Source organism: Oncorhynchus tshawytscha, linkage group LG24 (genome assembly GCF_018296145.1).
Source record: "Oncorhynchus tshawytscha isolate Ot180627B linkage group LG24, Otsh_v2.0, whole genome shotgun sequence".
NCBI lineage: Eukaryota > Metazoa > Chordata > Actinopteri > Salmoniformes > Salmonidae > Oncorhynchus > Oncorhynchus tshawytscha.
Window position 1 is genome coordinate 6,840,177 of NC_056452.1, and position 25,663 is coordinate 6,865,839.

Here is a 25,663-nt window from a genome sequence, read left to right on the forward strand (position 1 = left end):
AATGTAAACAAATTGCCGTTTGTGACGTAACCACCTCTAAACTATAGTAGTTTACACTAGTTGACTGCCGTTCCAGAAGCACCTTTTCACTTCCCTACTGTACACTTTTTCACCATGGAGAGGGTTTTTATTTAAACCCCTCTTCCCTCCATTCCCCCACCCACCTTGTTCCCTTTCATTCTCTCATCTGCACCAACCATATCTTCTTGTGGATAACACGTAGTGCGTGTTTCTCTCCTTAGATGTGTGTATGAGTCTGCGGCTACAGCAGGTGATGAAAAGCCACTGGCAGGGCAAGGCCCCCGAGAGGACCAAGCCCCTCAAGAAGCTCTCGCTCAAACACAAGCTCTCCTCCAAAGACAAGCACATCAAGCTGGCCAACTCGCTCATGGCACACAGTGAGTATATGTGGGCAGGACCACACACACGCATATGAAGCAATCCAATACACACCTAGTGTAGTCATACACACCTACTTATATACACAACCTTTGGAAAGCAGGGTGTTTTCCACAGTCAGGGAGTACACATGACCCCTTGTGGACACAAAGATACACACCAACTCGCACCCAAAGGAGATAAACACAGCCTTTGGAAATGAACTTGTCAGCCAATGGCGAGTGTAGCACGTTGTCACATTTGTTTTTTTTGTTTGTTTTTTACCAGTAAATCACTTGACACACACACACCATCCTAGCTGTGTAGAATGAAAAATCCCCTGACCAGTGTCTCTCCCCTTTCCCCCACAGGACTGTCTCACTATAAGAGCCGGTCTGATAAGCTGCAGCGGCGACAACACCACCACTTGGATGGCAACGGTGGGGTGCTGAGCGCCGCCAGGCTGGAGGGCCAGGCCCTCTGTAAGGCCGAGCGGCTTCTGCATGGCCTCCCCTCACCCTCCACAGGGCCCTATGACCGGAGCTACAGTCGCAAGAGGCCCCGTGAGCACTTGCTGGACAGGACCCACGGCTGTGAGTTAACCGCACCACTCAAATGAACCAGGCATGGGTCAAATACTTACCAATAGTTGAGCTGTGTTTGATCAATTTACCAGGTGCAATGGAATCAATGGACTAATCCCAAAAGTGCAACTCCCAAGCTAAATCGAGCTCCTCATGTACGTCATTTGACGTAGGTTATGTATTTGATCCACGTCTGCTCGGAACACACAATCTGCTATCCATTTATAATGCAAAAGATGTGAGTCATGACTAGTTGTTAATCTCTATTTCCCCTTTCTCTTCCAGCCACCCCAAAGCTCTTCCTGGACTCGGGCAGCCCCTGCTCGTCCTTGGCCAGCCTGCACTCGTCTCTCCACAGCCCCTCGCTGACCCGCCAGCTGTCCACCTCCTCGGAGAGCTCCACCCCCATTGGCCCCAACAGTCTCAGCTTCTCCAACACCCCTGTAAGCTCATCACAGCTTTTATTGACTGTGTGTGTGGTCTAGGTGAATCATGAATGTGACAGCACGGGTTCTGTTCAGAAAGGTGCAATGTTACAAAACGTTCAGATAAAATATGCATTTTGTATAATGTGATTTTTGGTCATGTAGAAATGGGCTTCATATCAGCTCTGTTCCATTTCTATCTGCGCTGTTCTGAACGTTTCTCCTCATTAAATACGCCCCATACCTGTTCATAATTAACTGGATAAATAGCTGTATGAATAAAGGTTTTATTTTATTTTTAAATTCTGCACCCCCTCAGCAGCCCATCCGGAGGAGGCGAGGCGAGAGCTCCTTTGACATCAACAACATTGTGATCCCCATGTCGGTGGCGGCCACCACGCGCGTAGAGAAACTACAATACAAAGAGATTGTCACCCCCAACTGGCGGGAAGTTGACATTTTCTCCCAGCCCATGGCAGAAGAGGAGAACGACACAGAGGTAAGATGTTGCTTCATTCCTAAACCCTGCTTTGGGAACTGCCATGTATTTTGAATGACCAAGGTTTGACCTTGCTCCGTTCTTTTAACTCGGTAGAGATACTTTGAATGGGTGCTGACCTGTTGCACCCTTGACAACCTCTGTGCTTATTATTATTTGACCCTGCTGGTCATCTATGAACATCTTGGCCATGTTCTGTTATAATCTCCACCCGGCACAACCAGAAGAGGACTGGCCACCACTCATAGCCTGGTTCCTCTCTAGTTTTCTTCCTAAGTTCTGGCCTTTCTAGGGAGTTTTTCCTAGCCACCGCGCTTCTACACCTGCATTGCTTGCTGTTTGGGGTTTAAGGCTGGGTTTCTGTACAGCACTTTGTGACATCAGCTGATGTCAGAAGGGCTTTATAAATACATTTGATTGATTTTATGGATCAAGGAGTCCTATCTTAATAACACATTTCTGTGTGTGTAGATGGAGGACCTCTCCGACGCGGCCTTCTCCCAGCTCCACCAGCCATGCCAGGATCAGGAGCGTTCCCGCTGGACCTGGATGGCCCTGGCCCCCGCCAAGAGGAGGGGCAGCAGGTCAGTAGGGGTCGCCTATAGTACACCCAACACACACTCATAGTACCTCACCACTGCCATATGTCTCAGTTTAGATAAATGTGCTTTACTTACTACTACATCTGTGACCTATTTGATTGTCAACACATAATTTGGTAGGAAATATTTTAGTGGGGTCTTTGCACATTGTCAATATGCCCTGAGTGTACAAACATTAGGAACACCTGCTCTTTCAGGTAAGTCCAGGTGAAAGCTATGATCCCTTGTTGATGTTGCCTGTTAAATTCACTTCTGTCAGTGGAGATGAAGGGGCGGGGACAGGATAAAGGATTTTAAAGCCTTGATACAATTGCGACCCGGTTTGAGTGTATAGAAATGCAACGCTGCTGGGTTTTTCAAGCTCAACAGTTTCCCGTGTGTATCAAGAATGGTCCACCACCCAAAGGACATCCAGCCAACTTGACACAACTGCGGGAAGCATTGGAGTCAACATGGGCCAGCATCCCTGTGGAATTCTTTTCACACCTTGTATTGTCCATGCCCCGACAAATTGCGGCTGTTCCCCAAAATGGGGTGCAACTCAATATTAGGAAAGTGTTCCTAATGTTTTGTACACATCCATGTACTTATACATCCAAAGGCTTAAACAATGTCCTTACAAGGTTGTTTTCCACTAAAAGTTATGATCACTTGATAAATGATAAGGACAGGGCTCTCTAAAGAAGTGGTAGGTAGTAACAGGGTTTGGTTTGGTCTCCATTTGTGGCACATTTCATGTGTTCTACGGTCCACTCACACCACAACTGTCCCTCAGGTCGTACAAGTCCATGGATGGCAGGACCACACCGCTGCTGTGCAGCACCAACCCGCCCACTCCCCAGCCGGCGTCCCCTGACCCTGGACACTGCCCCCTGCTGCATGACTACAGCCACGTGGCGTCGCCCATAAGTCCGGACGCCACCTCCAACCCCCACACGCCATGCTCGCGTGACTCCCACCGCCTGCTGTCCAGTGAGGATACGCGCTGCTCCACACCCGACTTCACCTTCGAGGAGAGGGTGAGGATGAATGTAACAGACACATGCACACATGAAGAATAACAGCGACTGGTCTTCGAGTCGCTGTGCCAGTAGTTTGTGATGATTACATATTCGGACATGGGGAAGCGGTCACAAAGTTATAGCGGTTATATTGTCCCTAGAAGAATAGGACGTTTCTGTACATTCTGAGCTCTCATTTGGTAAATGTTGGAACATGAAGAATGAGAAGTAACCATTTTTTTTGTCAATTTGCATCATTAGTTTAACTTGATTAACAAATTGTTGATTTGATGGTATTCAGTTGTACTTAAATTAACCCAATGATTTCCCCGAACAGACGGTGGCCCCGTGGGAGCATCGAAACTTCCCCCTGCCGGAGGACCCCGCTCCGGAGCCCGAGGTAGAGGGGGAAGATGAGATGAGGCGGTCGCGAATGCGCAGTGTCTCGTGTTGCCCGTCGACAGGCTATGACACAGACAGCCCCTTGCCTTGTGATGACGACGCCCCCAAACAGAAGGGCCATGCCCACCAATGAATGACTGACAGGCCGAGGTCTTCCTCAACCCCTACCCCTCTCTGGCATTAACAAGCAGAACCTCAAACTGAGAAAAAAGGCTATTTAAAAGGGTTCCTGTTTGATATTCAAACACCAGTCTAATACTATTTCACAGTTTTTAGTGAATATTATACGGAAGATGGAAGCCTTTCCCTACACTCTTGATGTTACAAAAATTATTTCTGTTGTAGGCTAAAACGATGTACATGGGGCTTAGTGGTGTTCCATATGTGGCGTGTACACTTGTAGCGCACTATGTAGCTGACTCCTCAAAGTATGGCCAAAGGGTGTTTTTCTATTGACTAGTTTGCTTGTATTTCCCATGTACATTTTCTAGTGGTGTGACAAATAACAAAACAAGAAAAAAAATCCTCATACTCCCAAATTAACAGGTACATTTGGGATGTTTTGTGTCCTTTTTTTTTCCCCTCTAGGGGTGGGGGGGGTATTAGAAATTGTGGAGCACATCTTCTTTCATTGCCAAGTAGTTTTGTTGGGTTGCATGTCTTTTTTTGTTTGTCATTCCTGACACTTTTTTTGTCTTTTTTTGTATCGTCTGTTCAATTAAGTCTCTTTCTTTTTGTGTTTTGGACAGTAATCATTCCTTTAGAAAATCTCTTTGCAGAGCACCCGGCGCCTCTGATCCCACTGAGCTCTCGCTGTCTTGTTTGCGGGAGTGACTGCGGTAGAGAGGAACCTGGGTATCCTAAGCACTTGTCCAACCTACAGGGAGCACTACTGCATGCTAAACCATGCTAATGCTAATCAAATCACCAGAGCACATAATTGAACAGGAACTTGCCACCCAGGGAAAGGAAGTGGATGATGATCAGGGATGACCCTAATATCGATTTAGTTTACTTTCCCCTTTTCTCAAATTATCATTGGTGTAGTATTATGTCAACATAGTAAAATATATTTCAAATGGTAAAATCACACAGCTAATAGCTTTTTCATTTTGTTTTCCGGACATTGGTATTAGGCTACATGCTGGTGAATTATTGGACAATGTTTGTTAATGTTGATAATTAAGTTGTTTCTGGTTCAACTTGACAAGAAAAAGTGTGTTCTCTAGTTTCATATGTAGCAGCTCTTTGCTAGAAGCAACCCAGACCTCAGGTTTTACAGTTAAGGGAATATTTCTAATGCTGAGAAAATATTTGCCCTTCCCCCCTAAGATCGATCCGATCTAAAGAGACTACTCTGTTGCAGAATGCTTTTTTTGTGTTGCCACCCCACAATGTCATAACCACACCACCATTTCCCCTCGTAACTAATTGCTATGCAAAATCTATGGTTGTATAATTTTACACCTGTTTTTACGCCACAGTCCTTCAATCCCTGTACTTTGTTTTGTAGTTTAAGCAAGATGTAAATGTACTGGTCCAATTGTTGCAGCAGTTAACCTAATCAAAAGCAGAATTGTTTTTGTAAATAGTACCATTAAAACATTTGTTTAACTTGGGATAATTGTCAAGTATTCTTTCACTTTCTCACACATAGGAAAACATTGCACGGGTTTACTACAACTTTGTGTAATGCTTGACGTCATCTCCGATCAAATGATGACGTACAGTTGAAGTCGGAAGTTTACATGCACTTAGGTTAGTCATTAAAACTCGTTTTTCAACCACTCCACAAATTTCTTGTTAAACTATAGTTTTGGCAAGTCGGTTAGGACATTACTTTATGCATGACACAAGTAATTTTTCCAACAATTGTTTACATATTATTTCACTTATAATCCACTGTATCACAATTCCAGTGGGTCAGAAGTTTATATACACTAAGTTGACTGTGCCTTTAAACAGCTTGGAAAATTCCAGAAAATTATGTCATGGTTTTAGAAGCTTCTAATAGGCTAATTGACATCATTTGAGTCAATTGGAGGTGTACCTGCGGATGTATTTCAAAGCCTACCTTGAAACTCGGTGCCTCTTTGCTTGACATGGGAAATTCTAAAGAAATTAGCCAAGACATCAGAAAAAATATTGTATGCATGTATCAACACCATGGGACCACGCATCTGTCATACCGCTCGGGAGCCGCGTTCTGTCTCCTAGAGATGAACATGCTTTGGTGCGAAAAGTGTATTTCAATCCCAGAACAGCAGCAAAGGACCTTGTGAAGATGCTGGAGGAAACAGGCACAAAATTATCTATATCCACAGTAAAACGAATCCTACATCGACATAACCTGAAAGGCTGCTCAGTAAGGAAGAAGCATTGCTCCAAAACCACCATTTAAAAATCTAGACTACGGTTTGCAACTGCACATGGAGACAAAGATTGTACTTTTTGGAGAAATGTCCTCTGGTCTGATGAAACAAAAATAGAACTGTTTGGCCATAATGACCGTTATGTTTGGCGGGATAATGGGGAGGCTTGCAAGCCGAAGAACACCATCCCAACCGTGAAGCACAGGGGTGGCAGCATCATGTTGTGGGGGTGCTTTGCTGCAAGAAGGACTAGTGCATTTCACAAAATAGATGGTGTCATGAGGAAGGAAAATTATGTGGATATGTTGAAGCAACATCTCAAGACATCAGGAAGTTAAAGCTTGGTCAAAAATGGATCTTCCAAATGGACAATGACCCTAAGCATACGTCCGAAATGTGGAAAAATGGCTTAAGGACAACGAAGTCAAGTTATTGGAGTGGCCATCACAAAGCCCTGACCTCCATCCTATAGAAAATTTGTGTGCAGAACTCAAAATGCTTGTGCGAGCAAGGAGGCCTACAAACCTGACTCAGTTACACCAGCTCTATCAGGAGGAATGGGCCAAAATTCACCCAAATGATTTTGGGAAGCTTGTGGAAGTCTACGCAAAACGTTTGACCGAAGTTAAACAATTTAAAGGCAATTCTTCCAAATACTAATTGAGTGTATGTAAACTTCTGACCCGCTGTGAATGTGATAAAATAAATAGTTCAGTATTGTAGTCATTAACATTTTCTGAACATGATTTGTGGCAATAAAGGAGGCAGATGTTTCTTTGTAAAACTCAATTGGACTTTCTTTGTACACCATGTACCTGGGAAGAAGACTGATGCAGAATTTGTCTTAGCTTAGTGAATGTGCCACGTCCACAAACCATCTGCCAATGATGTCATGCCTACCACTGCCACCCTCATTAAGGGTGATAAAAGGGTAGGACCTACTGCCTGCCTCCCAGCTCTTCTCACAGACCCAGAGCTGCAGTGCAGACCCTAAGACCATACTTCATCCTCTTACCCACCTTGTGACAGAGAGAAACATGTCAATGCTTATTAATTTAGTCTGTACCCTTAGCCTGACTAGATGCCAGGCAGGGAAATCCCTTACCTGACCAGGATGCATATTAACCCCAGAACCCCCTGCCAAAGTGGTTGGGAATTATTCAACAGCCGCTGCTTTAAGCCCTTCTCCACACAATTGACCTGGGCAGACGCAGAGTTGCAATACCTGAAAAAACGGAACAAACCTGGCCTCAGTGCACAGTTCCGAAGAGTACGAGTTCATCAGCAACTCTGCAAAGAGGACCGACTGAAATGGGCTGAGCGGCCTCCACAAGGAAGGATTTGATCGGACAGGTCCAAGGTGGACTTGGTCAACTCTAATCTTAAAAAGCCTAATAATGAGAGAGGAATGAAACACTTGTCACAAACTGGGGGTGGAGGTGCCGGTACGATCTCCCGTGCAAGAACAGTTTTCCCTTTGCCTGCGCCAAATGTTTCCTCTAGTCTGCCTTCCACTTGGAGGGATTCCACCATATCTGAACCTGACTGTCCTGAGACTTTGATAGTGGACAAAATGCCATCATTTTCCATAATAAAACGCCTTTCATCTCACAGGAAAAAATGTAAGAATTCTTATTCCTATAAGATTTCTTACATTTTAATGACACATCTGTCCATGCACGATATTTGAGTTTACTGAAGCATGTCCCCATGCAGCACCCAGACTGCAATGCCTAATTTAGGACTCAGTACACATGCAATATTTCCATAACATACCTATTTTAGAACACTTCCTAGTATGCACCAATCAATAGTAAACCCTTCATAATTCAGAGAGAAGTGTGTCCTACACAACGGGTTGCCTGGCAGTCATGTCAGTTTGACTGACGTTTCAGTATTGGAGAACATATTGAGACTTAACCTAGAGTTGATTTCCACGGCCCTGCGGAAATCTAATTAGAATTTTTTTAAATCCTGATCAAAAATCTGTCAATTTAAGCTAGAGGTATGTATTTTTGCATTGGATGCGTCTCAATCCACCGCATCTGCCGATGTCGTACTTCTGCATCTGTGGTGAAAGGTTGCAGAGCTAGAGAAGTGCTTGTCAGACCATGAGCCTAAATCGGCTGTAACGTCCGAACAGTTTGGTACTTCATTCAAAATCAAACATCTCAAATATCCTTGGTATTACCTTCATAAAACAATTCCATATGTTAGCTTAGACAGGGTTTAGACTGCAGAGGGTATAGGGCTACTTAACCACAAAATGGAAGTTTGACTGATGCCTCAGTATTGGAAGCAACCTTGCGAATTTAAAGGGATAGTTGACCACAAACGTGTGTCATGTTTTCGCTGTCAATAATGTGAACCGGAGATTTCAGAGCGAAGGACAAAACATGGTTTAACAGTTTATTTTTAAATTCACAGCGACAAGAATCATCATACACCAGTTATTGATCAAATGCACAATAACAATATCAACAATCACATTTTCCACACAACTGTACAGCGGCAAAAATAACAAAAGGATGACGATGAAATGTGTTACTGCAAACTCTTTCCATTGACCTCAGAACAGAGGCCAGCGGAGAGGACCACCAAAAAAACAAACAAAAATACCTTTCCCCAACTTTTCCCCTTGAGTACTGGAACTTATCAGCACCTGCCCTCCAACATACTAGTCTCAGTAATCCACACAGAACACAGTGCACATACCCATTTAACACATTCAAACAAATGTTGTCCATTATGATGAAAAGTAACCAACAGTTTAGCATGCAGATTGTAGTGTTGCAAGCACACCTTTTCTCAAATGCCCTGGCCAGTTCCCGAGTCCTCAATGAAATATATATTGGCAATACAAGTCAAACACACACACTGGGAAGTCGTATAATGTTATCAATGCGCCTTAATCTCCACATAAAGGAAAGGGTTGCCTTTAGGGTTCTATTCCCTCACACTAATACCTACATGTATCCTTATATAGACAAAGCAGATGTTACAGGAGGTACAATGAAAGCACAGTGTAAAAGGAGAGGCACACCGCTTACTCTTACATGAAATGCATGCAAGGACTTTTAAGATGGTATGTTGGCTCGGAGTTATGAAGGCAATCAATGACGAGAATAATATAGTGGTGATTGGTGAACCACGGTGGGTTTACATTAGGATAAAACACTTATCCATTTGAGCATGTGAGAGAGTTTCGTAAATTTCCGTCGTATACGTTCCAGGGAAAGGACCATAGCTTTATAACCCGTGAGACAAGTTGAGGAAAGTGTGACGAGCATGCTCGTGCGCAGGCAATTAGTAGGCCTAAATCTAAATATATCCGAAAGGTACGTTTCTCCATGTGACAGATGGTTAAACATTTTAGGGTACATTTTTTTAAAACTTAAAATGGTAGAGTGAGCAACATGGCATCATCACATACAGCGGGGCAACTTCCTGCTTACAAAAATCAATTAACATAATTCTAATCTGCCAAAACAGCAAATTGGCTCCTCCCAATGTGGACATACCTCAAGGGAGGGTGCAAACCTGAAAGAACCAATAGGGGCAGTCTTGGCGACTGGAGTTTTTGCTTTTGGTGCGTTCCAGCCAACTCTGAACACGGAAATCTCCGACTTTAGTGCACTCAAGACAAATGAGAACTCGGGGGGAAAAACAGCTCTCACTGGGAAAAATAGGTTTGAACGGACGGTCATCCAACTCGGAATTACAATTCAGAATCTCGGGCATCATCCTAGAGCTCCGACTTGTCTGACCTGAAGATCACTGACGTCAAGATTCTTCCCAGTCTGTTCTTTTCTGATTTTCTTGAACGCACTATATTGGTTGTGCTCGCCTGCTCAGTTGTTGGATTGCATCAACCAATGTTTGCGTGCCACATCATCAACTGTGCAGTCAGGCACCAGATTGCTAAATCATATGATGTGTTTAGCTGATAGTTAACACCAATCCAAGCATTGTGACATCTGGCAGGCATCTGCAATGTAGTCGGGCAGAATTGTGTGTAAGCAGGAAGTTACCCCACTGTGAATGATGATGTCATATTGCTGAGTCTACCTAAAATATCTTGTTAATTTGACTACATGTGTTGCAGAGTTTATTATGATAAATGTAACCGATTTCTTCATGTCAGTTCAGCAATTTTTCTTCTGTGTTTTGACTTTCCTTTGACTGCCTGTTTTTTCAGTATTTTGCATTGACTTTTGGTTCTAGTACTTAGCTGCTCAACTGATGAGGCAGTTATCTTATACATTTTACAAAGCCATGTCCATGAAATTAAAAGTTCAGAAAGCGTCGGTCATAAAAAAAAAAATGGATGAGTTTACCAACTTCTGCATTACTGTGATCTGAAGCCAAATTAGTGAGAAGTTCAGTCTGAAATTACGTGTCTTACATTAAACGACAACCCATAATTGGTTAGACAATTTGCCTGGCATCGCTAAGCCTGTTAATTTAGTAATTCACTATTCCCCTCTAATTCATGTCATCTTTAAACATTAACAAATATTTTGTCACTAGTAGCCTACAAATGTTAAATGTAAACTGCCACACCGCATAAGACAAAAGCTGAAGCGCATTTACAATAGAGCCATAACAGAATAATATTGAAAATAAATTAACACTGACAGTAGCAGGCCCGATATAAATGTTTCCATATCAAATACATGTCATATCCACAGAATACAAATAGAAAAGTGTGTCCAACACAAACCAAGGTTTCTACGCTAAACATTCTGTATCCCTCTTCTTTTGTCCATGAAGGAAAATGTTTACCTCTGAACTATACTACCTTGGTATGCAGTGTATAGAGGCACCCAAAGCAGACAGCAAGTTGGGGAGGTCTAAAAGCATTTTACTGTCTGAATGAGAGCTTTTGCTACATGAGCCCACCTTTCCTCACTTCTTTGCCTCATACTACCCTGTAAATGGATGATGTGTTTTCTTGTTCACTACATTGTAAAAGGGGGCCCATTTCTCTCAAACCTCTTGTTTTCCATGTATCAAAAAGCCATTCAGGAGACAGCCATCACAGATCATTTGCACATCAAAAATTGACATTTGTAAAATAAGGGCTTCGAATCGCAGTCATTGTGACAGTAAAATGATTTATCGAGTTAAAGTGAATTAAATATGGGTGAAAGTTCAAATATAATGTCCAGAAACACTTGTAGGATTCTGGGTGTGTTTGGATGTTTGTTCTCTTTAAACTCTTAAAAAGGGCCATTTATACAACCGGTACAAATAATGACGACAAAAATAGATCAAGAGAGAAATTAAATCATCTAACTTGACCGACTTGAATCTCTTTTTTTTTTTAAGACCTCTTTTCTAACAATAAATGCATCATGAAGAAGAACAGTCGGTGATGGAAGAGAAACAGTGATGGGTATAGCTAAAAAAGTCCCGTGAAAAGGAGGAGGAAGGCGACAGGCGTCATGACTCCTCTGACGTGGGCGGTCAATGTAGTGTGGTCGGTCAGGAGACTTCCGGTCGGCCATCGTGTGCCACCAAGCCAATCACAAGCCTTGGCTGGCCAGAGAGGCAGATACCTGGTCGGCGAGTGTGGAGAGCTGCGGTGAGTCAGCCATGTTGATGGAGCCGGAGGAGGACAAGGTACTGAGCTGGTGGGACAGGGGGTCGTCTTCCAGGGAGATAATCTCGGCCCCGTGGTCAGTGCGTGCCTTGGCCGTCTCACGGAACGTCAGCTTGTGGCTCTCAATCTGCCGATCGAAGAAAGGGTACATCATAAGGTATCAGAATCACTTTTACAAGTACATTTTCACACACCCAGAATTTGACTTACTGAAGTGGTACTGCTAGTAATAGACAAAACAGGCAGAATATAGAAAAAGGACTTTACACATAATCTTCATGTACTATATACAATATAAATACAATAAACAGAATGATAAGACAGTATTAGCAAATGTACAGTTGCTGTATTTTGTTGCAGATCACAAGTTAACAAACAAACAGTAAACACGAGCAGCGACAAAAACAATGTGACTGCCTTACTGGACGCCAGCCATAATCGACAACTCTACACACTGAGGTATTGGTTGCACTTTATGGTAGATAAAATATTAGGTATGTATTCTAATAAATTACCAATTGCGTTAAGTTCTGTTACTTCAAAGATTTTACACATTGTTACGACAAAGTTTCCTATTAATACTAGGTAAATACCAGTGGAAACGCTATGCATTCTGGGTGGACATCCAGACTCCTTTATTTGATGATGCTGATCTCATCCACGTACTGTAACTTTCAAGGGCAAAATCATGTATTTTCTGGCCAAATTGCCCTTTATTGCACTAAATATGCATGTAATAAATATATGTTTCAGACTATTCTGTCACGCTGGTATAAAGGATTTTGGAGACAGGCACAAGAATACACAGGGTTTTTTAATACACCCAAAACAAACACGTATACAAAAACACTGGGCTGTACCCAAACAAAAGAGGGAGGGTAAACCTCGTTGACCGACACTGGACGATACCCGTAATACACAATACTGTATATATATATATATATATATATATATATATATATATATCAGGGCACATATATAACATACTAATCAGGGGAAACGGGAACCAGGTGTGTGTAATCAAACAAGACAGTCCGGGGTTGATAATGAATCCCGTTCGGTGAAGCCTAGAAAGCCGGTGACTTTGACCTCCGGAACTGGTGAACAGAATGAGCATCAGTACCGGGGGGTTTTGTGACATATTCTGATAATATTACGTCACCGTATGCTGGTAAAGAGGTTAATTGAAGCATTAGATGTGAGCTGCCTGCTTCTGAAATTTGGTGTCTACATTTTGAAAATGGTGTCCATTTACCCTGACAGGGATGCGTTATAAATGTTCAATATCTAAGATATACTGCAGTGTACACACAACATTCCACACACTCTCCCTGCTTGGCACCGGTGGATGTGGTGTACTTACTGGAGTCCTCAATCTTTATGAGCGGGTTCATCAGGATGGGTGTGATGGGTGCTGAGGGGAGGGGCTGGGGTGACTGTGGGGGGGTGACAGCAGGGGAAGGGCCGTACGTGCCCTTGTTTGATGGGCTGTCTTTATGGCTGTCTCCAGCTTCCTTCCCCTTCTCTTTCTACAGAGGACACCCAGTAATGGGGGGGGGGTGACAAAAAAAAAGCAACAAAAACATGTGATGGGGGGAAAAAGATCAATTATAATAATGCTCACAAACAAACCAAGTGCCAGGTGATGTAAGTGACAAAATATATAGTTGGATGAAAATAAATCATGGAATGGGAACAGGGCAAGAAGCTTTCTATAGCTGTGATGTTACTAATGTGGCAGAGGGGGGAACCTAGTTAGCTTAGACAAGAAAAGCAGCACTCAATCCCAAATGGACTCCTGCACCCTAGTGGAGATCTGAAAGGATTTAACAGGTGCAACTAATATAGTCATAGCTGCATCTTGCCCTCTAATAGGCCACCATATTACTTGTACCAATTAAACCCTCTGAGATTTACATAAGTGCATAGGGTGTTGGGTCTAGGGATTTGGGATTGGGCCCAGGAAGCCAGGATTAAAGATCGTGGGTGTTAACACGTAGCGGTGCGATGAAGTACACATGGGAGGAGAGCGGACGAGAGAAGGAGAGCAGGCGGTTATGCAGCCACAGTCACCCAGGGGTCCAATGCAGCCTTAGCCTATTTTCAATGAGACCACTCACTATTCCTAATGCTCTTAAAGGTCAAACGCGGACAGGCAAACAAGATACAATCATTGGTACTTTGAAGTATTAAAAGTACCTACTGCGCATGTATTTAGCCTAATGCAAGAACAAGCTAACAACAACTCTGTTGGTCTATGTCTGGAGCAGCAATCTCTGTCAGTTCAGCCATGGGACCCCACAGCGCTATGTTAGTATGCGTGATTCATAAAGAAAATATTTTGCATCGGTACTTTGTAACAAGGATGCATTTCCATTCCTTGCCATGTTACGGTTGCCTTGATCAATATTGATTTTCACAGAGCATTTGCCAAGCAAGGTATTCCAAATCGGGGGCTATGCCATAAAACAGCTCAGATCAAGCAGTAGAGAAGTTCTTCAGGACAGAGGGAAAAGATTAACATATCACTGATATTAGATGTGTAATCCAGGGACATAGCTGCTTTTCCCCTAAGGGCCAGTGTATAAGGATGTTCCAGAATGATGGTTTTTGTCGTCTTACCCTCCTCTGTCCACCTCCGGCCACGTGCCCAATGTTGTCCATGGAGCCGATCTTTGATTGGACCTTGAAATCCAATTTCTCAGATTTGATCTCAACATTCCCACCACCTTATTACAGAAATGACAAAATGATACAATTGTTTAAAAAAAGAGACATTTACAGCTACCATGATTGACCTATCTGTAAACCAATTGTTCCTGTGTCCTCCAGTCAGCTCGCCGGTGCCCAGCCCACTGAATGTGAGCTAGCTAGAGCTACAGAATTGTAACGTAATATGCAATATGAAAAGCTCCCTCAGCAACTTTTCAGCGACCCTTTGTATGGCGGTACTTCCAGAACTTTCAACTCCCATTGGTAGTTGCATATGGAACTTTGGATTTTAGAAAATGCTCCGTTATTAAATACATTTTAACTCAATGAAGTAATCCAACAATGTACAGTACCAGTCAAAAGTTGACACACCACACACCATTCCAGGGTTTTACTTTATTTGTACTATTTTCTACATTGTATAATGATGAAGACATCAAAACAATGAAATCACGTGGAGTCATGAAGTTACCAGAAAAAGTGTTAAACAAATTCAAATATATTTTATATTTGAGATTGTTCAAAGGAGCCACCCTTTGCCTTGATGACAGTTTGCACACTCTTGGCATTCTCTCAACCAGCTTCATGAGGTAGTCACCTGGAATGCGTTTCAATTAACAGATATGCCTTGTTGAACGTTAATTTGTGGAATGTCCTTCTTAATGCGTTTGAGCCCATCAGTTGTGTTGTGACAAGGTAGTGGTGGTATACAGAAGATATTTGGTAAAATACCAAGTCCATATTATGGCCAGAACAGCTCAAATAAGCAAAGAGAAACGACAGTCCATCATTACTTTAAGACATGAAGGCCAGTCAATCTGGAACTTCAAGAACTTTGAAAGTTTCTTCAAGTGTAGTCGCAAAACTACAATGCTATGATGAAACTGTCTCATGAGGACTGCCACGGAAAGAAAGACCCAGAGTTAGCTCTGATGCAGAGGATAAGTTAAAGTTAACTGCACCTCAGATTGCAGCCCAAATAAATGCTTCACAGAGTTCAAGTAATAGACACATCTCAGCATCAACTGTTCAACGGAGACTGCGTGAATCAGGCCTTCATGGTCGAATTGCTGCAAAGAAACCACTACTAAAGGACACCAATAAGAAGAAAGACTTGCTTGGGCCAAGAAACACAAGCAATGGACATTAGACCTGTGGAAATCTGTCCTTTGGTCTGAGTCCAAAGTTGAGATTTTTGGTTCTAAGCTCTGTCTTTGTGAGACAGTAGGTGAACGGATAATCTCTGCATGTGTGGTTCCCACCGTGAAGCATGGAGGAGGTGTGATGGTGCTTTGCTGGTGACACTGATTTATTTAGAATTTCAAGGCACACTTAACCAGCAGGTCTACCACAGCATTCTGCAGCGATACGACATCCCATGTCATTTGCGCTTAGTGGGACTATCATTTGTTTTCAACAGGACAATGACCCCAGACACCTCCAGGCTGTGTAAGGGCTATTTGACCAAGAAGGAGAGTGATGGAGTGCTGCATCAGATGACTTGGCCTCCCCAATCATCTGAACTCAACCCAATTGAGATGGTTTGGGACGAGTTGGACCGCAGAGTGAAGGAAAAGCAGCCAACGAGTGCTCAGCATTTGTGGGAACTCCTTCAAGACTGTTGGAAAAGCATTCCAGGTGAAGCTGGATGAGAGAATGCCTAGAGTGTGCAAAGCTGTCATTAAGGCAAAGGGTGGCTACTTTTAAGAATCTAAAATATATTGTATTTGTTTAACACTTATTTTGGTTACTACATGATTCCATAAGTGCTATTTCATAGTGTTGATGTCTTCACTATTATTATACAATGTGGAAAATAGTCCAAATAAAGAAAATCTTGAACGTGTATCCAAACTTTTGACTGGTACTGTATATACCGCCATCTTAGATGATCTTTTGTCTTCTTTTATTGGGTGTCCATCCCAAAGCGTTGCACTTGGGGAATCAGAAATCAAGCGCCGCTTTAAAATGACTCACCTTTCAGGAAAAAAAAAAGAGATGTTCAAAAAGAGATCTTTCATTGAACAAGCAAAACGTTTAACTAAAACTACCAATGGAAGTTGAAGACACCAAACCTAAGCGTTAACGTGTTGAACCACCATCACTGTATTGGGGTGTGAAAAATCCACCTTGCATCAATTAAGGTTTAACATTTTATGGACCCCCTAAACTGGGTCTGTCCCCCACCTTGGCCATCCCATTCTTGATGTTCTGGACACGTCACTGGGGAGGGAAAGACTACTTTTGAAGTTTTGAAAAAAAATGACAAACTTTCATTTTGTAGTGTAATGTCCCTTTACGTTTAAGACCTACCTGGCTTGTGGTGGATGTTGGCTGTAGAACCACATTTTGATTTAACATTGCTCAGGTCAATCTTTTTGTGGACTATTTGAACCTGTGCAGGGATAGAAAACAAAAAAAACAGAAAAAAAATCGATACATATCATTTCATGAAATGGTTCCTCCAAGTGAAGGAGAAATGTGTATTGGTGATGTTGATCTTGTGATGCATGCAACCACATAGGACCTTGCCCTCTGCATTGGCCTGTTAGTGTAAGTCAGATGGTCGTTGGGGAGAGTAAAACACTGTTAACAAGATACACACTATTACTGGACAATACCGATTGACTCAAAGTCAAGATCCCCGTGCTGATTTAACTGTATCATTTGAAACTCAATGAATACTTTAAATAGTGTTTTCAGTTCATTAAGTATTCTCACATTCTATGCCGGCATTCATTTAGAATGCAAACTTTGTAGCGATATCTCAAATTTAGACATTGCTGTTATTTCGAATTGCTACATACATGTATATATTATACAGTACATTGCCATTTGACTTGGTCAAGTTTACATGCAAAAGGGTTAAAGTTGCTTTTAGATTCAAAAGCCAAGTTTCACAATCCAAGCACTGGATCTGATGACCTCATCACATGCAGCCAGGCTCCCGGAGTGAAGGGCCCGGCTGGTGTCTCTCGACACAAAGCTCTTTGTCTCGCTTGAATGAGGTCACTTATTTGCTGTTCACTACAATAGGCTGGCAACTCCAAGCAGAAGCATAGGACAGACACACTTTTGTTAATGGGCATTAAGGGTGGCTTCTGTCCCATTTGATGCTTGTGTGCTTGACATTTGCAAGTATTTTTCATTTTAGGAAAAAAGTATACTACAAAACTCAGCTGATCAGTTCGGTCCCACTTATTAAGTACCCGTCCAGGTACTCCATGCATTTTGTTTAAAGGTAAAGTTTAGACATTATTTAAAATCGGCAACCACAGAAAAACACAGGTACACATATTCTCTAGAGGGGGGTGGGGAGAAACATCATTAAGCCTACTTTAGGTTGTCATGAGCATTGCATAAGATTTCCTTGGTAGTTGCAGCTGATGCCATATGATATAACAGGGTCCTGACACAAACAGCAATTTAGGTCAGCTAGCTAGGGTTGGGGTACATTCAGGGAGTGAATTGAAATTGAAATTTTAATGATGAATATTGACATTTCCGTTTGCTTCCAGAATTGGCTGAATTGAAATGGAATAGACACCTAACCCTGTTGCGTACCACTGCATGCAACATAAAAGTGTTGGACCAATTCACCAACATCTATTGTTATAATTATGTACAGCATATGACACGCTCATGACAGTTGATAGAGGCTTTATGACCACTTGTTAACGCAACATATTAATATCTCACAGTTGTAGTAATGGGAGAGTTGTAGTCACACAGATTGGGACAGATTAACACAATCGAGGCAGGGATTTCCGTGCAAAGGTGTTCGACTAGTTTCTTAGTGCAGATGCAAATTATCCCACTGGAAAAGGGAAGGGCTTTGGCAAAAGCGGTTTCTGCAGGGAGCCATGGGTTCGACCCTTTAGTAAGGCCTACTCACATTGCCTCCTCCGGGTGTATGTTTGATATTATCTTTGGAGCCACAGCGAGACTGGACATTGCTTACGTCCACCTTCTTTTCTAGTATTTGTACCTGGAAAAATGCAGATGTAGGAAGAGACTGTTATCCTTGAGCAATCAGAAAGCAGCACGGCTGCGTATGAGGACCAAGGTAAAGGAGGCGAAACCAGAACTCCGTATAAAAAAAACAACATTAGACTGGTTGTAGGTAATGACAAAGGACCAGTAGAGAAGGAAAGGAACTTTTCATGAACTTTTTTTTACCAACGTTTGCGTCGATGATCAGAACTCTAGAGTGACTCCAGATGCAGGAGGTGTTGAGTTTATCCCTTAGTTACTCACATTGCCACCTCCAGGTATATGTTTGATATTGTCTTTGGAGCAGCACTTAGACTGGACATTACTAAAGTCGATCTTCTGATCAAGTATTTCTACCTGGAAAAGTACAAAGGTATTTTTATTTGTATTTATTATGTCAAAGGCAGCAGCTACACTTCGAGAGGTCCAGCAAAATGAAGGCAGTTTATACAATTTTAAAAACATTATAATACATTCACAGATGTCAACACACTGTGTGCCCTCAGGCCCCTACTCCACCACTTCCACATATCTACAGTACACAATCCATCTGTACGTGTATAGTGTGTATGTATATGCATGTGTCTGTGCCTATGTTTGTGTTGCTTCACAGTCCCCACTGTTCGATAAGGTGTATTTTTATCTGTTTTTTAAAATCTAATTTCACTGCTTGCATCAGTTACTTGATGTGGAATAGAGTTCCATGTGATCATGGCTCTATGTAGTAATGTGTGCCTCCCATAGTCTGTTCTGGACTTGGGGACTGTGAAGAGACCTCGTGGCATGTCTTATGGGGTATGCATGGGTGTCCGAGCTGTGCACCATTAGTTCAACATGTCAATACCTCTCATAAATACAAGTAGTGATGAAGTCAATCTCTCCTCCACTTTGAGCCAGGAGAGATTGACATGCATATTTCGGGCAGCAGGTAGCCGAGTGGATAGAGTGTTGAACTAGTAACTGAAAGGTTGCAAGATTGAATTCCCAAGGTAAAAATCTGTCGTTCTGCCCCTGAACAAGGCAGTTGACCCACTGTTCCTAGGCAGTCATTGAAAATAAGAATTTGTTCTTAACGGACTTGCCTAGTTAAAAAATATATTATTAATATTAGCTCTCTGTGTACATCCAAGGGCCAGCCGTGCTACCCTGTTCGGAACCAATTGCAATTTTCTTAAGTCCCTTCTTGTGGCACCTGACCACACGACTGAACAGTATCCAGGTGCGACAAAACTAGGGCCTGCAGGACCTGCCTTGGTGATAGGGCTGTTAAGGTAGAGGAGTGCTTTATTATTGACATACTTCTCCCCATCTTAGCAACTGTTGTAACAATATGTTTTGACCATAAAAGTTTACAATCCAGGGTTACTCCAAGCAGTTTAGTCACCTCAACTTGCTCAATTTCCACATTTATTACAAAATTTAGTTGAGGTTTAGGGAATGATTTGTCTCAAAAACAATGCTTTTAGTTTTAGAAAAATTGAGGACTAACTGCAACTCTTTGTTAAGTGTTGCAGTCATTTCAGTTGCTGTAGTAGCTGACATGTAGTGTTGTTTCATCTGCATACATAGACACCAGTGGCACTAGTGACACTTACTCAAAGCCAGTGGCATGTCATTAGTAAAGATTTTAAAAAGTAATGGGCCTAGACAGCTGCCCTGGGTAATTCCTGATTCTACCTGGATTATGTTGGAGAGGCTTCCTTTAAAAGAACTGTGTTCTGTTAGACAGGTAACTCTTTATCCACAATATAGCAGGCGGTGAAAAGCCATTACACATACGCTTTGTGAAAGTGCTGTGCGTGTTGAATGTCCTTCACTATAAGCATGCTGAACATTTGTTGTCAATTTATTTACTGTGAAATAGCATTGTATCTGGCCAAACAATTTTCCCCCAAAATTTACTAAGGGTTGGTAACAGGCTGATTGGTCGGCTATTTGAGCCAGTAAAGGGGGCTTTACTATTCTTAGGTAGTGGAATTACTTTTGCTTCCCTCTACGCCTGGGGGGCACGCACTTTCTAGTAGGCTTGCATTGAAAGATAAAGGAGTAATCCAATGCAGCAAGGCAGGAGTGGAAGACTGAGGTAGTGAAATCTGTTCTCATGAATGACCTACCCAATGGGCACAACTGGTTGATTTGACATTTTATTATGTCTTTAATTTGTATACTTGTTGTATAAGGACGTTTTAACAAATGTTCGGCAACCAGAAAAATATTTATTTTTCTGATTGTAATCTGACCAGATAACAACCAAACAAGATGTCTTTCCCATGAGGTATTGATCTCATGAAAAAGACACCTTTACTGTACCTGGTTATAACAGAAACCAATTGGATGCAATCTGGTTATTATAATGTCTTTTCAACCAGAAAATTAAATCAAAACATTATGTGCAAAATTGTGCACGCTAGATAATGGTACCTGTCAACAAATAAAATTGTTTAAAAAATGTTGTCCATCATTAACACTTTTAATAGTCAATATAAAGTATCCACAGAAGCTTTCATGACGCCCTTTAACAAGTTATAAAATATTTATAGACCCCTAAGTAGCGGCTGCCTGCTAATGATACTACAGGGCATTGCTTGTTATTGGGAGATGTTCGCTTATTTGATTGTTGCACTATTCTCCTCTCTTTTATCATGATTCCCACAGGGTCAAAAAGACGGGGAAGTGATGGAACAGAAACGATCAGGTTTGTGAATAAGGTTTCGATACTCACCCTGCCTCCTCCAGGAGTGTGATTCAGGTTGGCTTTGGATCCACAACGAGCCTGGACATTGCTTACGTCCAACTTCTTCTCGAGGATTTGGACCTGAAAGTAGAAATAAAGGAAAAGGAGTATTAGCCTTGAGTAGTCAAATGCAGCGAGGCTGCAGATGAGGACCATACCAAAAGAAAGGGAGAATCTGACCGCTTGTAGGGATGAAAGCATAGGGCAGACATTTTGACTCACTTAATCCTTTAAAGGAGTACATTGTAGAGTTTGTGCACCTATGATAATTAAGCTTGTGATGAGGAATGACATGAGAGCCAGCAAAGATGGGGTAGGACATTTCCAATTTTTAAAAAGGTTGCTTCGATGATCATAACTGTAGAGAGACTCAAGACTCAGGTGTTGAGTTCATCCCTTAGTTACTCACATTGCCACCTCCGGGTGTATGTTTGATATTGTCTTTGGAGCCACACTTAGACTGCACATTGCTTAAGTCGATCTTCTTTTCAATTATTTGTACCTGGAAAAGTGCAGAGGTAGGGGAAGAGACTGTTATCCTTCAAGGGATTCAAAGCAGAGGACTCTACACTAATTCAAGTGAGCTGTCTGAGACGGATAAAAAAAATCTCTCAAAACAACAACGACTAGCCACGCAACAGTTCGTCATCGGAGTGAGAGCTTCCATCCCTGTGTAAAACACTAAAGCAGATGAAGAGACAGTGGATGAGAGGAATGGAATATCAAGGTTGTGTGAGGCACATTGCCATGTAGTAACACCAAATAGAGCCCGAACTTACCCTTCCTCCTCCAGGCTGGTGCTTGATGTTGTCTGTGGAGCCGATTTTGGACCTGACGTTCTTCAGGTCCGGCAAGGGTGCCGCTGCGGTGAGGGGTGCAGGGGCGCGGCTCTTGAGAGAGCCAGGAGACTTGGGTGGGGTGCGCACCACCGCAACCTTTTTCACCTGGTTTGTGGCCACAGCCAAGGGCTTTCCAGGAAGAGTCTTGCTGGAGGGAGACTTGGGAGTACCAGGGCTGCTCTGTCCACTGGTGTTGTCTTTAGAGAGTATTGAAAGGGTACAGTGAACCTTTTTGAAGACCGTAAATGTACAGTTATTGCAAGGCCAGTGAAAGATCGTACAAAGAAACAACTGAAGGCTAGTCCTGATTGAACTAATGGGTTCAATAAAATTAATAAATGTTTCGATTTACCTTTGTTCTTGCCGATTGCTGTATCACAAAAATAAACAGCATACATTAGGCATAAGAGGTTTGTCAATAATGCTTGTTGTGCTGCACATTGCAGGCTAGCTAGCTACATACCTGGAGCTGGGGTTTTGGCGGGAATCTTGGTTCCGGGGGCCTGTGGCCTAGCACCACCCAAAGTCTTTACATCCCCAGAAAAATAAACAAAGGGTTGAAAAGGACATTAGTGACAAATTATCAACCAACATGCTCTTGATTGACTGGTTGATCCATCAGCACTCTTGATATTGTATTTTTCCGAATATGAAATTATACATTTGTTTCTAGCTACAGTGCCTTGCGAAAGTATTCGGCCCCCTTGAACTTTGCGACCTTTTGCCACATTTCAGGCTTCAAACATAAAGATATAAAACTGTATTTTTTTGTGAAGAATCAACAACAAGTGGGACACAATCATGAAGTGGAACGACATTTATTGGATATTTCCAAAAATTTTAACAAATCAAAAACTGAAAAATTGGGCGTGCAAAATGATTCAGCCCCTTTACTTTCAGTGCAGCAAACTCTCTCCAGAAGTTCAGTGAGGATCTCTGAATGATCCAATGTTGACCTAAATGACTAATGATGATAAATACAATCCACCTGTGTGTAGTCAAGTCTCCGTATAAATGCACCTGCACTGTGATAGTCTCAGAGGTCCGTTAAAAGCGCAGAGAGCATCATGAAGAACAAGGAACACACCAGGCAGGTCCGAGATACTGTTGTGAAGAAGTTTAAAGCTGGATTTGGATACAAAAAGATTTCCCAAGCTTTAAACATCCCAAGGAGCACTGTGCAAGCGATAATATTGAAATGGAAGGAGTATCAGACCACTGCAAATCTACCAAGACCTGGCCGTCCCTCTAAACTTTCAGCTCATACAAGGAGAAGACTGATCAGAGATGCAGCCAAGAGGCCCATGATCACTCTGGATGAACTGCAGAGATCTACAGCTGAGGTGGGAGACTCTGTCCATAGGACAACAATCAGTCGTATATTGCACAAATCTGGCCTTTATGGAAGAGTGGCAAGAAGAAAGCCATTTCTTAAAGATATCCATAAAAAGTGTTGTTTAAAGTTTGCCACAAGCCACCTGGGAGACACACCAAACATGTGGAAGAAGGTGCTCTGGTCAGATGAAACCAAAATTGAACTTTTTGGCAACAATGCAAAACATTATGTTTGGCGTAAAAGCAACACAGCCCTGAACACACCATCCCCACTGTCAAACATGGTGGTGGCAGCATCATGGTTTGGGCCTGCTTTTCTTCAGCAGGGACAGGGAAGATGGTTAAAATTGATGGGAAGATGGATTGAGCCAAATACAGGACACCTCTGGAAGAAAACCTGATGGAGTCTGCAAATGACCTGAGACTGGGACGGATATTTGTCTTCCAACAAGACAATGATCCAAAACATAAAGCAAAATCTACAATGGAATGGTTAAAAAATAAACATATCCAGGTGTTAGAATGGCCAAGTCAAAGTCCAGACCTGAATCCAATCGAGAATCTGTGGAAAGAACTGAAAACTGCTGTTCACAAATGCTCTCCATCCAACCTCACTGACCTCGAGCTGTTTTGCAAGGAGGAATGGGAAAAAATTTCAGTCTCTCGATGTGCAAAACTGATAGAGACATACCCCAAGCGACTTACAGCTGTAATCGCAGCAAAAGGTGGCGCTACAAAGTATTAACTTAAGGGGGCTGAATAATTTTGCACGCCCAATTTCAGTTTTTGATTTGTTAAAAAAGTTTGAAATATCCAATAAATGTCGTTCCACTTCATGATTGTGTCCCACTTGTTGTTGATTCTTCACAAAAAAATACAGTTTTATATCTTTATGTTTGAAGCCTGAAATGTGGCAAAAGGTCGCAAAGTTCAAGGGGGCCGAATACTTTCGCAAGGCACTGTAGTTACCTAGATTGCATTGCCTATTGACAATGTAGCAATTTTTTTATTTTACCTTTATTTAACTAGGCAAATCAGTTAAAAACAAATTCTTATTTACAATGACGGCCTACCCCGGCCAAACCCTCACCCGGACGACGCCGGGCCAATTGCACTACCCTATGGGACTCCTAATCACGTCCGGTTGTGATACAGCCCGGAATCTAACCAGGGTCTGTAGCGATGCCTCTAGCATTGAGATGTAGTGCCTTAGACCGCTGCTGCACTCGGGAGCCCGTAGCTAATGCTACTCCAAGTGTATTTAGATAAGTTATTATGAATATAACCCTCATATAACCCTCACCCTTCTGTCAATCTGGATACGATTTAAGAGCACTAGCTACCCGAAATGTGGCCATTAATCTAGACTGCATGCTGAGCGTGCATTGAGAGCCTTAAAACAAGCTTCATTTTAGGGGTCAATTGCAGTCCTTTAAACATGGAAAAATGCATGCCAAGATTATATAGCCTCAATGCATAAGTGCAGTATCATTCAAGTGGCTTTCAATACCGACAAAGAGCATCGGCCTCAGACATTCATAGCGCGACACTAAGCTTGCTTCAGCTAACTACCATCCACAATGTACAGTATCTGTAACAGATGACAACCCCCATAGTAGTTGGTTATACACCATCACTGCAGCCTTGTATACATAATTCATAGTACTGAAGGTGTTACAGTGAAACTGTGCAAGGGCTTGTTTCTCGGAAATGGCCGTGTTGTGATTGATTGAGGCATGGATCAGAGTTTCAGTATACAGGAAGTCGTTAACGTGGGCTAACGAGTTACTCACTGGCATGGCAAGAAGGAACACACTTCACTCTGCTACTCTTAGTGAGCATACACTTCTACTCTGGACACACTCAAGACTGTTCTCACCCTGCATCATAACTGGCTACAGATATTCAACAGACTGTCCCTCTAAAATGTGACATACAGGGAGGAGGAGACTCATACTGGAAGTGTAAAAGGTATATGTGGGTTAGCTGACAACGTCACGAAACCTATGCGCACGCTTCAACGGGGCAAAAGTCTGTGAGTTGTTGTGATTCTGGATGGCCAGATGGGTACCAACAATGGCAAGAAACTGCAATGTGGGGAATCGTATGTGACTAGTTTCAGCTAGTTTCATCTTGTTCTTGGATAACATGTCTTGTTTTGTGTTTTCACGGATTTCATAGC

The 25,663-nt window shown here is 42.4% G+C and overlaps 2 protein-coding genes across 25 annotated transcripts in view; one reads left to right on the plus strand and one right to left on the minus strand.

The window, feature by feature from the left end:
* The window catches only part of kansl1a (KAT8 regulatory NSL complex subunit 1a), a 60,414-nt gene extending 54,904 nt beyond the window's left edge, over window positions 1–5,510 (plus strand). For 2 of the 3 annotated variants that reach the window (XM_024387038.1, XM_024387037.2), the window contains 7 exons: window positions 243–398; window positions 750–971; window positions 1,248–1,405; window positions 1,707–1,886; window positions 2,358–2,470; window positions 3,264–3,507; window positions 3,827–5,510. In XM_024387038.1, coding sequence (XP_024242806.1) covers window positions 243–398; window positions 750–971; window positions 1,248–1,405; window positions 1,707–1,886; window positions 2,358–2,470; window positions 3,264–3,507; window positions 3,827–4,024 — 1,271 coding nt within the window. In that variant the 3' untranslated portion in view covers window positions 4,025–5,510. The remainder of the gene's footprint in view (window positions 1–242; window positions 399–749; window positions 972–1,247; window positions 1,406–1,706; window positions 1,887–2,357; window positions 2,471–3,263; window positions 3,508–3,826) is intronic. The other variant, XM_024387039.2, reaches the window with a different exon arrangement.
* Window positions 5,511–8,658: 3,148 nt separating this feature from the next.
* Window positions 8,659–25,663, minus strand: part of mapta (microtubule-associated protein tau a) — a 47,762-nt gene continuing 30,757 nt past the window's right edge. For 17 of the 22 annotated variants that reach the window (XM_024387017.2, XM_024387014.2, XM_024387027.2 and 14 more), the window contains 9 exons: window positions 22,610–22,673; window positions 22,499–22,516; window positions 22,087–22,343; window positions 21,717–21,809; window positions 21,296–21,388; window positions 18,476–18,568; window positions 16,894–16,975; window positions 14,491–14,597; window positions 8,659–11,995 (listed from right to left, as the gene is read on the minus strand). In XM_024387017.2, coding sequence (XP_024242785.1) covers window positions 11,792–11,995; window positions 14,491–14,597; window positions 16,894–16,975; window positions 18,476–18,568; window positions 21,296–21,388; window positions 21,717–21,809; window positions 22,087–22,343; window positions 22,499–22,516; window positions 22,610–22,673 — 1,011 coding nt within the window. In that variant the 3' untranslated portion in view covers window positions 8,659–11,791. Of the gene's footprint in view, window positions 11,996–13,231; window positions 13,398–14,490; window positions 14,598–16,893; window positions 16,976–18,475; window positions 18,569–21,295; window positions 21,389–21,716; window positions 21,810–22,086; window positions 22,344–22,498; window positions 22,517–22,609; window positions 22,674–25,663 lie in introns of all 22 variants that reach the window. The other 5 variants (XM_042305249.1, XM_024387036.2, XM_024387021.2 and 2 more) reach the window with 4 other exon arrangements.